Source organism: Diadema setosum, chromosome 11, assembly GCF_964275005.1.
Source record: "Diadema setosum chromosome 11, eeDiaSeto1, whole genome shotgun sequence".
NCBI classification, from domain to species: Eukaryota; Metazoa; Echinodermata; class Echinoidea; order Diadematoida; family Diadematidae; genus Diadema; species Diadema setosum.
This window is the reverse complement of record NC_092695.1, coordinates 8,420,224-8,434,088: the sequence shown is the minus strand read 5'-3', so window position 1 is coordinate 8,434,088 and position 13,865 is coordinate 8,420,224. Positions and strand designations below refer to the sequence as shown.

The window sequence follows — 13,865 nt, the reverse complement described above, 5'->3', positions numbered from 1 at the left end:
AAACAAACAAACAAACACTCATCATGGAAGTTCTGTGTGCACAGAAGGCTGAGCTTTACACTTCATCTGTTCACATGGAGAGCACACTGAATAGCCTAAGAATTACATCAAAAATAAATCAAAGAATAAATAAATGCTGTTTTCACCACATATCTATTATTTTCAAATCCAGTACTTTTTCTTCAGAGAATTGCCCTCCCTATACAAGTTGGCTTGTATCAAAAAAAAAATAAATAAATAAACAACTATCTACAGCCTTTCACCTTTCCAATTCATTTGCCCATGAAATTTACCTACAGAAAACAATGCTAATCTCATTCCTCTCATTCCAGTTTTGGAAGCATTGATTAATTTGCTAATTTAGTAAAAATCAAGATTCTTAGACGAGAAGGTGAAAGGAACACCACTGCCACACAGCAAACCCACTATTCTTCTTTGAGTATTCCTAGAACATTTCACTTAGAAACGGCCCTAACTTTTTGAATTTCTACTTGTTACTTTGACAGGATGTTACAGGGGCTGCCTGGAATACAATGTATCTCCAGAATGTAGAATGCAAATTCTGTCCTCTGCACTGTTGCATTTGTTTATTTATTTATTTTATAGAAATTTCTCATTGATAACTCAGTGAAGTGTGTGCTAGTTACAGAATTATACGTAGGCCCATGTATTAAGCTTTGTGAAGTATATGAATGACACAATGTATGATCTCTTAATGAAGAGAGTGGCATAATCTTGATGGTCTTACCTTCAACTCATCCCGAGTAAGGATTAAATTTTCAATTTTCGATTGAATTCAACTTAAGTCAATTAATAATACTTTACGGAGCTCCATTCAACTGGAAAATGTGTAATTGTTAACTCAAAATAACATCACGACTCGGGAAGACTTTAAAATTGCTAAAAACAAAGCAGTTTGCATTTCTGTTGTGTTAACATATTTTTTTTTTTTCATATTTCTCTCTCTACTTTACTCTTCCATACTGCATCCGACATATACTTTGCAGGGTCATTAATAATTTCGCAAATTTTGCAAGTCAGGTGCTATTTGTGAATTCAACATCTCGACATGAATGCCACCGTACATGTGTAGACTTCTCTGTTCATTACTGTACTCCACAATGGCAAACTTAACCACTCACGAAAATAATCCTTGGGAAGTCATGATTTGGAAAAAAAAACAAACAAACAAACATTAGTATTGTTAGATAAATGGGGTACACAGTAATAATAAAGTTTCATGTGCATGGGAGACATCATTTATGCATGGTTAGGCTTTTCTTCTGGAAAATAATCAAATATACATGTACATTGATCTCTGCAACACCATGACAATGATTGATACACACTACTTTGCAAAGCAGACAATTAATTTGCAATGATGACCTGCTGTTTGAAATGATAATCTTCAAGGATTCATTTCAGTTGCTGTAACTCCTCTATAAAATGACGCTCTAAAAAAAAAAAAACATACATGAATACATGAGTATTTCTCAGGTGAGTTTAGGTTAGATTGAGCTACAATGTACAAAGAAACAAATAAATGATCAAAAACCCAACATTCCCGATCTATATACTGGTATTATGCAGACCCCTTTACCAAGTCTCTGTCTATATCCTCAATGATTCCAGAAAGTAGGACTTCCATGCACTGTGAAATGGAATTAACACATGGCTATTTCATCAAGAATGACATTGCAGAACCTGTGATTGAACTGCTGTGAAGAGACAGCATGTTTTCTACAAATATTAAGGTCAAATAAAAGAAGTACAGAATTTGTCCAAGGTGACTGCAGGTATACATGACTCCCTGTAATACCACTAGTGTACCCTTTTAAGATTGGAATGTTTCATGATGTAAGATTTACCATCATATACATCACATGCAGTACTTTGCTTGACTGTGAGCATTGAAAATCAGTTCGCCTCATTTAGCCATTTAAGATATTACAGGTAACAGGAAAAACAACAAAAGGCCAATTAGCTCTACAAAATTTGTCAAACCCTATCATTTCATCATAAACAGAAACACATAAAATAAACATTTTCAAGAATGTAGCAAATACCCTGGAAAATTTTCAGCAACAGAGAAGTGATGTTCTGAATGAATTTCCATTTTGCATATCATTCGATAAAAGACAGTAAATTTTAATTTCTAAAACAGAAAATATGGAGAGGAATGATTCTCTTTATCTAACGAATATGCTCATCATTACAGGCACTACAGCATTTACATATTTGCCCTTGGAATCTACTATGCATTGTTTTAGCTTTTTTGATCTGTAGCAACAGATGATGTCCGCTACATAAAATAACATATCATCAGTCATGGTGCTGAACTACTGTATACATACTAATTTAAACAAAAATGATAATGAATTTTTCGACTTCAAACATACTCAAATCCACGCAAATTTCAGATTTTATTTCCCCTAAACGTAAAATGTCTCCTGACACCATTAAGAGAGCCAAAATAGGGTTATTCAATGCAAAAGAAGACATCAACACAAGCAGATCTAGGTACTCTTTTTTTTTTTCTTCTAAACCTTCCTGGAATGTTTATCTGCCAAGCTGCTCTCCAATACAGTATCACAATGACATGGCACTTAATAGAAACTACAACAAATGAAATTAACCAATGACCACAGCCAATGTAGGTAATCTTCCTGTCCATCGGCTACGTTCAGATCAGATAATGAAATAACACCTGAACAGGAATAGTCAAATACTTCAAGTGGCCGTGATAATCCTAGACAATTTTTCCAAATGGAATTCTCGTCACATGGGAAATTAATCCACTCAGTTGGCTTCACACAATACCCTGGACGTTTTGAGCCACTGAACATTAATAGGGAGCTTTAGATTTTTCGCAACAGGGACGTTCTGAGGGAAAAGATTGTTCAGGGCATGCGCAAAATCGCTTGTCAAAAGCGATCTATTTATAACTTGCGTCGTCTGAGTTTTCACTATGTGTTCTGGGCTATTTCTACATCTGCACAATTCACAATGCACAGGGGTTACTTGATGCACTGATCATATCGGGTCGCCATTTTATTACTTTTTAAATATACGCTATGTCATGGCATATAGCTACTTTTTAACATGACGCAGAGAGAGGAGAACATCCAACACGATCGTCATCTCAAACATCCGTGTCCAAATCTAAAGCTCCCTAACTTCAGCGGAACCAGGATTAAGTTAGCTTCTTTTTAAGTCAAAGATCAAAGTAAGTAGTACAAATTTTGGAGGAAGAACTATGGAAATATTGCAGAGATAACAACAGCACATGCCTTTGTCTCAAAGTCACACTGGTTTCATCTTGTTCTAGTTAGACACCCGGTAGCCTGGGGATTTATGGTGGGCGGATTCATGGGTGGCCGGATTCAATCACTGCCCACTGGGCACATTCGAAAACCACAAATAGCACTGGTCAGCGAATATGTGCATCGAAGTGTACGCTCATCGATAATGGCCTAACCCAGTTGAGATTCTTTGGCTGTTTGTGTACTTACGCAGAGATCAGTGAGAAAGCTATAAACGATACATTACGGGGATTCTCACATATACCAGCCTTCCCACTCCGTGGTATCCCCATGCTACCGGGTCCTTAAAACATCTGGCTTGCACTGCATTACGAGACAGGCTACAAAACGTGCCCAATTTCTGTCGCCATCTGGAGGGGTCACTTGCCATCAAAGATCCTTGTCCTCTACCACCAGGGCGTCGTCCGTGAAGTCCTCCTCCTTGATTTCGCTCTCGTCCAGGGAGTCGTCCGAGGGGTACTCCTGCTTGGGAAGGATGTCCTCCTGATTGAGGCGGGGCAGGTAGCCCAGGGCCTGCTCCGGGTACAGCCAGGGCTTGAAGCCGGGATTGTGCGTGCTTTTCCACTGGGGATACCTTAGACAGGCTTTGTGCAGGGTCTTCATTACCTGTAGCAGTTTCACAACAACAAATGAAAATGCAAATATGTGAACAAATAGATGTACAGCAGTCAGACATCCTGTATGCCTTGACTTGTAGATACGATTGTTGTATTCTATACTTTCACATGTTTACTATCACCTATATTTGCATTCTCTAATTGAAATATGTTTGTACTATCAAGTATCAAAACTGCAAGGGGGTTGATAAGTCAATAAAATATTGCAAATCTCACCTGCTGGACAAAAATTTGACCACAGCAAACAGAGAAGAAAGGAATACAATCTAGATTCACAATTTTATCCAGGCTACAAAATTTTTTGAATGTGAAAATCCTGAATCCCCAAAGAATTTGTAAATATCTTGAATTGTAATCACACAAGCAAGGACTCTATGTAAAGTTATCAGCCTTACAAGTGTGTATTTTTCTTTTTTATTTATTTATTTTTTTTTTGGGGGGGGGGCAGTGGTACTCATTCAGGCTCTCTTCAATATCCCAATTGTAAATTATCTTTTAAATGTATCACTTCTTCATAGAGAGAGTATTTGAATTGTCATCTGCTTTGTCCAATGGGGGGGGGGGGGACTTCATGTTGGTCCTGTAAGAGCTTGCTCATCAGAATTTACCAGGTAGGTACTTCGATCACAAACAACCAAAAACATCCTATTAGAAAAAATAGAAAAAACATTTCTATTTTCTTTATATGACTGCATCTGTCCCATCAAAATTGGCAAACTGCGAAAATTTGAGGGAGGTGTTTTCTCGCTAATGCTGCAATTTACTCTAGCTTTCTGATGTTTCTAACTTAAACAATGCTAGAAAGCTACCTACAGAATTTATAACAAAAAAAACAAAACAAAACATATATATATATATATAAATATATATATATATATATATATATATATATATATATATATATATATATATATATATATATATTCGTATGGTCCCTACATATCATGCAGGTCCACCTTGTGGTAGTTGACACACAAAATTCTGTTAACCTCAAAAGGCACTCATATTGAAGTACACAATCCCTTGTTTTATCCTTTTGTTTGTAGCAGAGAATTGAGAAAATCTACTATTTTTTCAGCAGTGCTGCATCAAAATTCATTTACCTCTGTCTAACCTTGTCAATCATTTTGAACAATGCAGTCCTCGTGCAGATGGACACATAGTCATAATAAGATTTGTGAAGGTTACCTTCTCACCAGAAGAATTTTTTCAGCCATATACAGTGTACATAAACCATTTGTCTGATGGCAAGTTGTTGTGTTTTGTCGTCCAGCCAAGCTATTCGTGAGTAACATCTATAAATCAGAGTGTCAGACTTGTCTGCTGTTGTAGATGAGGTAACTGAATTATGCATGCTCTCCAAAGTGCTCCAAATGTATTGCCCTTATCTAAAATTCATCCTGGTAGCACATAGCATATTCTCTAGTTGCTGCCTTTAACATGGAGGGGAGGGGACGTAATTGATTGAGACAATTGTGGGCAGGTACTTACCGATGGTGCAACAATTTGGGCAACCTTGTTGACTGCCCACTTTGGAACAGACCCTGAAGAGAAAGTTAAAAAAAAAAAGGAAAACAAAAAGCAAAGTAATGATCACATCTCTACTCATAATAGAGTGAGTGTAACATTTTAAAGGACCTCTCAATGATTTTTGGACTTTTGCATTTGAACATCTATTAATTTGTTGTACAAAATACAGGTTTACATAATTCAAAGTGATTGTGATAAGATATACAAATGTTTTCAAAATTCATAATAAATCATAGTGATGATGACTTTAGCTGCTTCACACACTGTAAGAAGGCATGAATGGGCGCTCATGGAAGCGGTTTAAGAGAGGAAAGTATGCATAAATTCAACACAGGTGAATCTGTTAAACAAGTGGTATTATGATGGCATTACATCGCTACATTACTGGAATATGTGAGCCTCCTATGTCATCATCTTTGTTCAGTGTAATGTGCTTTTTTTTCAGAGTATTAGTTTGTCTGCTCAAGGACCACAATAAATTCCACAAATCTATGATGTACATGTACATGGTACTATCAATTCATGTACTACAGTGTACATAATATAAAATTATGTAATTGTATGGAATGTCCCTTTCATGTACCTGTACTATTTACAGTTCAAAGATTGACATCATGCAAGCATTTTACAATAAATGGAACAGGTGTATGTATCTTTAAACTGTCTCTTCCATACACAATGGTATACTACCATATCTGAAGACATCTTCAATACCAGTGCTGCTTGGGGACCTGGTTTCTGGATCCCAAAGTGTTTGAACTAGAAACTTTTGATTTGATGCATCACAGGATAACTAAATGCTATGCTGCGATAAAACTCTGATAAAAACACAATTTGCTTGTTCATTTTTACGATAGCAAATATCAAATTCAGCAACTGGTCCTTCCACATGTATAAGGGCATTATCAGGTCATCACTGCTAATGCCATGTACAACTTATGGAAGTATCTACCTGTGCCAATGGGTAAATACAGTACATTTACAACATGATTTTTATAAATGTCTTCTATATCTGAAGAATATGAGGTTTTTGGCTTAATGGTCTCAAGGAACAATTTTTGATTTGTTTTGTCTGTCCCACCTCCATGAATTATTTCTGCTTAATTTCATGAAGATCTCATCAAATTTTGAGGAATGTTAAAGATATTTCCTCTATATTGCTGTACCATTGTGACATCACATATTTTTGAAGCCTTCTCTTCCAGCAAATGATAGCACATACATTGCCGTGATGTAGATTTAAATGAAAACTTAAATATATTCCTCACTGCTAAACAGCTTGTCCAAATTTCCTCTAACTTCATCGATGTCTTCTACTGATATTTCTGGAATTGCTGAATCCACATATGTCTGGGGTGAATTTCTCTTTAAGTACATATGGTACCATCATTTCTCTAGTTGAGGGCATTTGATACTACCAATGCTTTGCTACCAGTTTCTGTTCTTTTTCACAAATATTACAGGTATGAAGTGCATACATCTAGAAATTTCATTCAGCAGCAAGCTAATGGAGAATATATAATATGCAGTAATTTCATTATTTGCTGGTACCATTTGAAATGTGTCATCACCTCCGGCTTTCTCATTTATCACCACAAAATGGCTTGGGTTAAATCCTTATATTCTTTACTGTATTCCATTGTTAATGGATACTTAAGCACATACAGCTGTAATGCTACCTTTACGACAATTCATATAAAGTACAAGCATCTTTTTTTTAATACCTGTTTTGGGCAGTTTTTTATTTCTGCTCCTCTTTTATCTCTCCATATCTATGCATATGCTTATACAAACAGGAGTTTTATACCCCTTTCACACCAAACTTCTCCAGACATCACCTGAGCACACTCTAGACGGACGTCTGGGGTGTGATTCGTTAAGTAAACACGAGGTGCGGGCCGTTTCATACCAGAGGCATGTCTAGAGTGCACTTGGGTGAGCTCGGCACACGTTGTCTTTTAAAATTGTCTCTTCCTGTCTTACTGCAGTTTATATTACACCCTTAAATCAAGTCAAAATATTAATTAGGTCTTTTAAGACTAAAAGGTCAAAATCATACTTCTTAATTATTGATTACAGAATACAAATATCGTCATCACTGATTTTAACGTCATTACCTGCATTGACAATGCATGCAAACCGTACGATGAATTGTGTGTAGGCAGGCCTACACGTTAAACGTACATTTACAAAGCATGCTTATGAGTTCTAAGATTTCCGGTTCCCGTCGACATCCACCGTTCGTACGGGTGAAACCTTTAATACCGAAACGACATCCAGTGTTTATCCACTGTTCATACACTGTGCTAGATGGTCTAGCACGCATCGCATCCACTGTTCATCCACTGTTCACCCGGATGTCTTTTTCGGTAGCCCTTTCATACCAACGGTGGTCATGGGTGAACAGTGGACAACCTCCCGATGTCATCCACTGTTCAGCGTCTGGTATGAAAGGGGTGTTAGTGATGCAAGGATGCCCTTTGAGTGTATGTGCTGGTTGGCCTAGACAGGATTTGTGCAAGCAGGTATTACATAACAGGACATAAACTGGTACTACGGCCATGGTGATTGACTTCATAAAACTATGTAGTGTAGCAAGGGTATTGTCGAGTGTAGCTTTACATGTGTATCGATTGCATTTTTTTTTTTCAGGTAATGGCATTGTGATTGTGCATTCCTGTCTTGGCACTTTGATCCCTGCAGTCTGAGAAGCAGGATCGTATAATGGAAAAATTGAGATTGCAAAAAGGAGGTGGCTTTCTCTGCTGTCTGTTTCTTGCATTATCAAATATATGCATTAAGGAAGGCAAATGGGAACAAATGCGATGGTACAAGATTTCACATGAGGTGAAAGATAGAGGCGCTCTATTCAACGAGGCGAAGCTGAGTTGAATAGTGCGCCTTATCTTTCACTGAGTGCGAAATCTTGTTCCATTGCACAAGTAAAGACCACACACTATTTGTTTTATACAACACCTCGAACATCAACAGATTTGGTCCACACAGATTCTTGAATATAGCTCAGAAATGGCAACCATTTTCCGTGAAAGATGAATGAGTAGCCACACAGTCGCAGTCACTGTGTACGTGTATGCGAAACGAAGTTGTTTACAAAAATGAGTGACAAAAGTATGCGCTTGTAAGCGTGCTTGTAATTGTTGAGTGCGCACGGCAAATGTTTGTTTTTTGTGACATCAGAGCCGTGCAATGGAACAAAAACTTCGAGTCAATCTTGAGTTTAACACAGGAGTCAGTGGAAGTGGGCGATGTCAGCCATGCGCTATCCATTTTTGCTCAAACAAAATTGCATGGCTGACAGCCAGAGTGTGCGATGGAACTTTTCACTAAATGTCATGTGATGGGCAATTGACCAATCGGATAGCTACATTCTAAATAGGTGTTGTATAATATGATATAGACTTGGCAGGAATGAGGATTAAGCTTTAAACTTTTTAAACAAGATACTTAAAGAAACAATGTTATGCTGAGCATACCATTCTAAGAGGAATTTGAAGTCTTTTTGATGAAAATAATTTTTGAAATGGCTGAGACATCAAAACGCAAAGTAAAACAAAGAGATCTCAAGAAAGGGTGGGTCCCATCATTTATTAGAATCGACAGTTTTAGATATCTCAGCCATTTCAAAACCAATCTTCATCAAATAACCACTAGATTCCCCTTGGAATTACATGCTCTTTCATATTTCACAAGAGGTTTCTCATTATCTCACCAAAAAAGTTTAAAACTTGAAGCCAGGTCTCAACCAAAATTATACCTTCCCTTTATAATACTATCAAGGATGTGTTGAAAAGCATGTCCAGTTTGCTCATTCCAATAAAAATATCAGCAAGAACTTTTGAAACTACTCCTCTTCCATACAATCAGGATACTTCTAGAAGAACTGAAGTAAAACCGACCAGTTTGAACCTCAATAAAAGGTTGCTACTATGAATCTATTTCTGTTTGTTTTCCTTACTTTTTCTCTGTTCCTTACATCTATAGGAGTACTACTGCCATGTTTAGTTTGCTTTAATCATGAAAAAATGTTTAGCACTTTACAGAAAGATAATTGAACCAGAGAAGGAAACGGTGAAGGATATAATGAAAATCTAAGAGATGAAAATATTTTCAATTACTGTGTGACATTCAAGAGCAAACAATTAAGGGAGGTTAAGTATTCATCTTCTTCTTGTTTTGAAAACCATTCGTTCGCTTTAACTGAAAGATACACTTTGCATAAAACTATGAGAGGCTATCAGGGCGTGTGAATTGTTCTTTATAGATAATTAGCCATGGGCAGTCAGCCAGTGCTGACTACGAGAGCTGGATGGAGACAAATATGATAGGATACGTGTATAAACCTAGTCCTACAGTGTTTCTTACATTAACTTTTTATGTGGTTCATGTTTCACATTGAGGACCAGTCCCAAGTACACTCGGGCAGGCATCAGAAATGTGTGTTGTAGCAAAACAGCCCATCCTCAACGGGTTAATCACACAATCTTATGCGAGTATGTTAAATCCTCCTATTATGGCATATTTAAGCACAGTTAAAGGAAATATGCTTGGTAAATTATGCATGTTGACTTGTGTTGATTCAGCTGTAACCTAAACATCACTTATGTGGTCAAATAAATATCTAAATATGTGCCATAGTAGATATTGAAATTCTTTTTTTACTATTTTTCTTCAGACTATTTGGATATGACCACACACACACAAACAACCTTCTAAGCCAAGATTCTGCTAATGGGTTCCTCTGTCAATCCTTGCTCAAGTACATAGTGTACTAATATGATTAACAAAATGCATTGAAATGCACCTATCAGTATAATGAGCATGAATTGCATGTTTTCATGTTACTACAAATATCATTGACATTGCAGGGAAACATTCAGATTGTGATTGGTGTAGTGTAAGGTACATTCCAATGTCTATTGTCAATCATATTAGTACATTAGAAATGATTGACAGATGATGTCATAGGCAGAATCTTGGTTTGGAAGTTGGGTTTGTTTTTTGACGTATCCAAGTAATGTGAAGAAAATGATAAAAATATAATTATAAAGTATTTGGCATATATTCAGATAGAGTACGAGTGATGATCAGGGTATTAGGAATCTATGCAAGTCAACATGCATTTGCACTGAATAGTCCCTTTAAGCAAAGTACTGTACACACCATATATTTAGCAAGTCCTTTTTTTTCTTGAATAAGGACTTCTTAACAATTTTATGAGTGTTTAAATTCCTGATTGTGGAGTACGGGATTAAACGGAGAATGTCTGTATATTTTTGCATGTTTTCAAATTCGCAAATAGCACCCGACTCACAAATTTGCAGAAATAAAAACCTTGCAAAATATTTGGTCTAATATATACAGTGGGCCACCCCTTACTTCTTGCAATCACTACATAAAATGCATGGTCAGAGATTATTATAAACTGTGCACAAGTGTGGAAGTAATTGTCCAATGTCATGTACATTCAGGAAGGCCAGTGAGCAGACGACCTAATTCTGGACCTCTGTACTTGGGCGCACCGCTCAAATGGAAAAAAAAAGGTTCCACTAAACAGTGCTGGTGACTGCATGCACATAATGCATATTGTTTCCAGGGGTGGATCCAGGAATTCTGTAAGCGGGGGGGGGGGGGAGGGGTGCAACTTATATTTCTGGTGTTACTTCCGGGTTTCATTTCATTTTTTTTCTTTTTATTTCTCTTGTCTTTAATGAAAAATAAAGGGGGCATGCGCCGGTTGCGCCCCCCTCTGGATCCGCCACTGGTTTGAGTGTGTGTGTGTGTGTGTGTGTGTGTACAATGCACACATATGACAGAAATCTGATCTGCACTTAATGACTCGTATAAAGTGGTTGCAATTTGGAGGGATAATACAGCATCAATGTACACAATACATGTACATTGTAGATGGATGTGCGCCAGCTTTAAATAATTCTTGGCTTCAAGGTGTATGAATACTTTTACACTAACACATATAATTTCTGTACATTTGTTGCAAACTGTTTTTCACACAGATGCACATTTTTGGCACTCACCTTTAGGGTCTGATTGCGTCACATAGAACATCTCGCAGCCGTTCTTCCCCTTTGGTCTCACCAGGTAACCAGTCAAGATGGATTCGCCCCTAATGAATCCTTTCTTAGGGGGCAGATCCTGTACAGGACAGAAGAATCAATTCAAAGGGGAGTGATGACTAAACATGTAATTCTCACATAATTTCTCTTTTTAGGTGAAAGAGAAGGTCAAAAGAGACATAATCAATTATCTGCTACATATCACAACAATACTAAATAAATGAATTGAGTTTCATATTTGACGGTCAATACTCCTAGGTGCAATCTTATAAACTTTGCACAAATTTAATTCTCCATAATTCTGTAGAGAGTCACAGTATAGAAATCATGAAATATTGTTTGAAAGATTCAGAAAAGTGGGTTTTTTTTCTAAGCTCTTGAAGAGACAGTTAAATGAATGTACATTTATTTCCATCACTGCGATTTGGGTGTTGCATATTGAAGATCACACCTAATCACAACTAAGATATTTGTGGCTGCCCCAGCTACAACTAGTTGCTGGGGAGTTTCAGTTCACTGTGATATGCCCTGTATCGTTATTCGCAAGATGCAACAGATGACACTGGAAACATAGGTTACAGCTAAATCCGGTTTAATTCTTGAATCCAAACTTGTCATCGATCTTGAGATAACAATCTGTAACAATAAAAACAATATACAGACTCAATGCATACTTGTTTACACTCATATAACAAGGTAATAAAATAGTAATATCAAAATCTGCACGTATATTGGTCTACTATGTTAACTTCATCATGTGTGAACATACACCTGTGATAACTCATATTTAACTTTATATTTCCATGAATAATAACCAAATACAATATCAAATAATTTATATTTGTGTCAGAACTTTTGTGCTTTATCATAGGCAGCATTATTACAACTTATTTCACTTCACTGTACGTAGAGAACATTATAATAACATAGAATATATGCTATCAAATACCATTAAAATGCATCCTAATCAAAAATAGTTATAACTCTTAACTATAATCCAATTTACTGAAACATTCTATGTAATCTTGCAAACTGTTTTGAGTTCACATTGGGATTTGAATACACACTAACTCTGGTGTGTGTATATATATATATATATATATATATATATATATATATATATTCCTCTCACTTATTTAACTAACTTCCTTTATCTGTATCTGTTTGTCAGGTAATGTGTTTGATCATACCAACTGACACTGCTATATAACGAAAGATCTTGTGTCAATCTCAAATGCTAATAATCTAACAGCTGCACTGAGAATATGCATGTAACTATAATAACTCTCTCACATACCACAAAAATGAGTAACCTCTATATACTATCATGTGTTACTAATATATTACAAGCATGAAAAAGACTGAGGATATGAAATATCGCCTATTTATCCCAGAATAGTTCTATTCTAAAATCTGTGATTATGAATGTTACTAGGTCATGTGCATGATAATCACTAACATCTATACTAATTACATATAAAAATTTGAACACTACAATTCACACAGCAACAGCATTCACCTGATCTCCACACACTACTCATATGCATGCACTACTCACACACAAACAAAGACAAGCACTCATGGGAGCATACATCCACCTGAACCACAACTCTTTTGTCTACTAAAGTCAGTATCTTACATAATTAGCATCATCTAACTTTCTTACAACATAGAAGCACATATGGAATATATACAATGACTATACAAAAGTACATAGTAAGGATTGCTGTTTCTTACCGCATTCGGGCCTTACTGGCATCACAGAATTTGCCTTCTTGTTCTGGACACAACTGCACTTCACAGAGTCCTTGGCTGTACTGAACTTTCTATACACTGTTACACAGGGGGGCTACTTCCAAACACTGACCACCTCTTAAACTTGGGATGAAACAAAGGGGTCTTTATATAATGTTTACATTAACTCCGGAAGGAGAGGGGGCTTATCTTGACATTGGGGTTCTTGTATAGCCTAGTCAATTCAGACCTGTTTCACACACAGTTAGTCTTGACTTGTTACATAATATAAAACATCAAAGTTATATCTCACTACACACAGCTGTAGTGACATGGCTCCTTTAAATGGTAATACCATTTACTACAAATTCATGTTAATATACATATTTCAAAAATATCATGCCGACCAATTTTCGATCTTTCAAACCTATGTAAAGAAACAACACACTGTGCTAGCACATAAAACAAAGGCTTAAACAAGTAAAGTATGAATGCTGCTAGCATCCAAAAATACAAAACCATTATTTCGTAATTTATTCAACTACTGATGCAAAGTGCATCTCGCTTCT

General features: G+C 36.5%; 1 protein-coding gene across 1 annotated transcript in view; it reads right to left on the bottom strand.

Annotated features, from left to right (window-relative positions):
• Positions 1-3,692: 3,692 nt before the first annotated feature.
• The window catches only part of LOC140235202 (START domain-containing protein 10-like), a 30,267-nt gene continuing 20,094 nt past the window's right edge, over positions 3,693-13,865 (bottom strand). Inside the window, exons 4-6 of the mRNA XM_072315236.1 lie at positions 11,524-11,641; positions 5,432-5,484; positions 3,693-3,929 (exon numbers count right to left, since the gene is read on the bottom strand). Coding sequence (XP_072171337.1) covers positions 3,693-3,929; positions 5,432-5,484; positions 11,524-11,641 — 408 coding nt within the window. The remainder of the gene's footprint in view (positions 3,930-5,431; positions 5,485-11,523; positions 11,642-13,865) is intronic.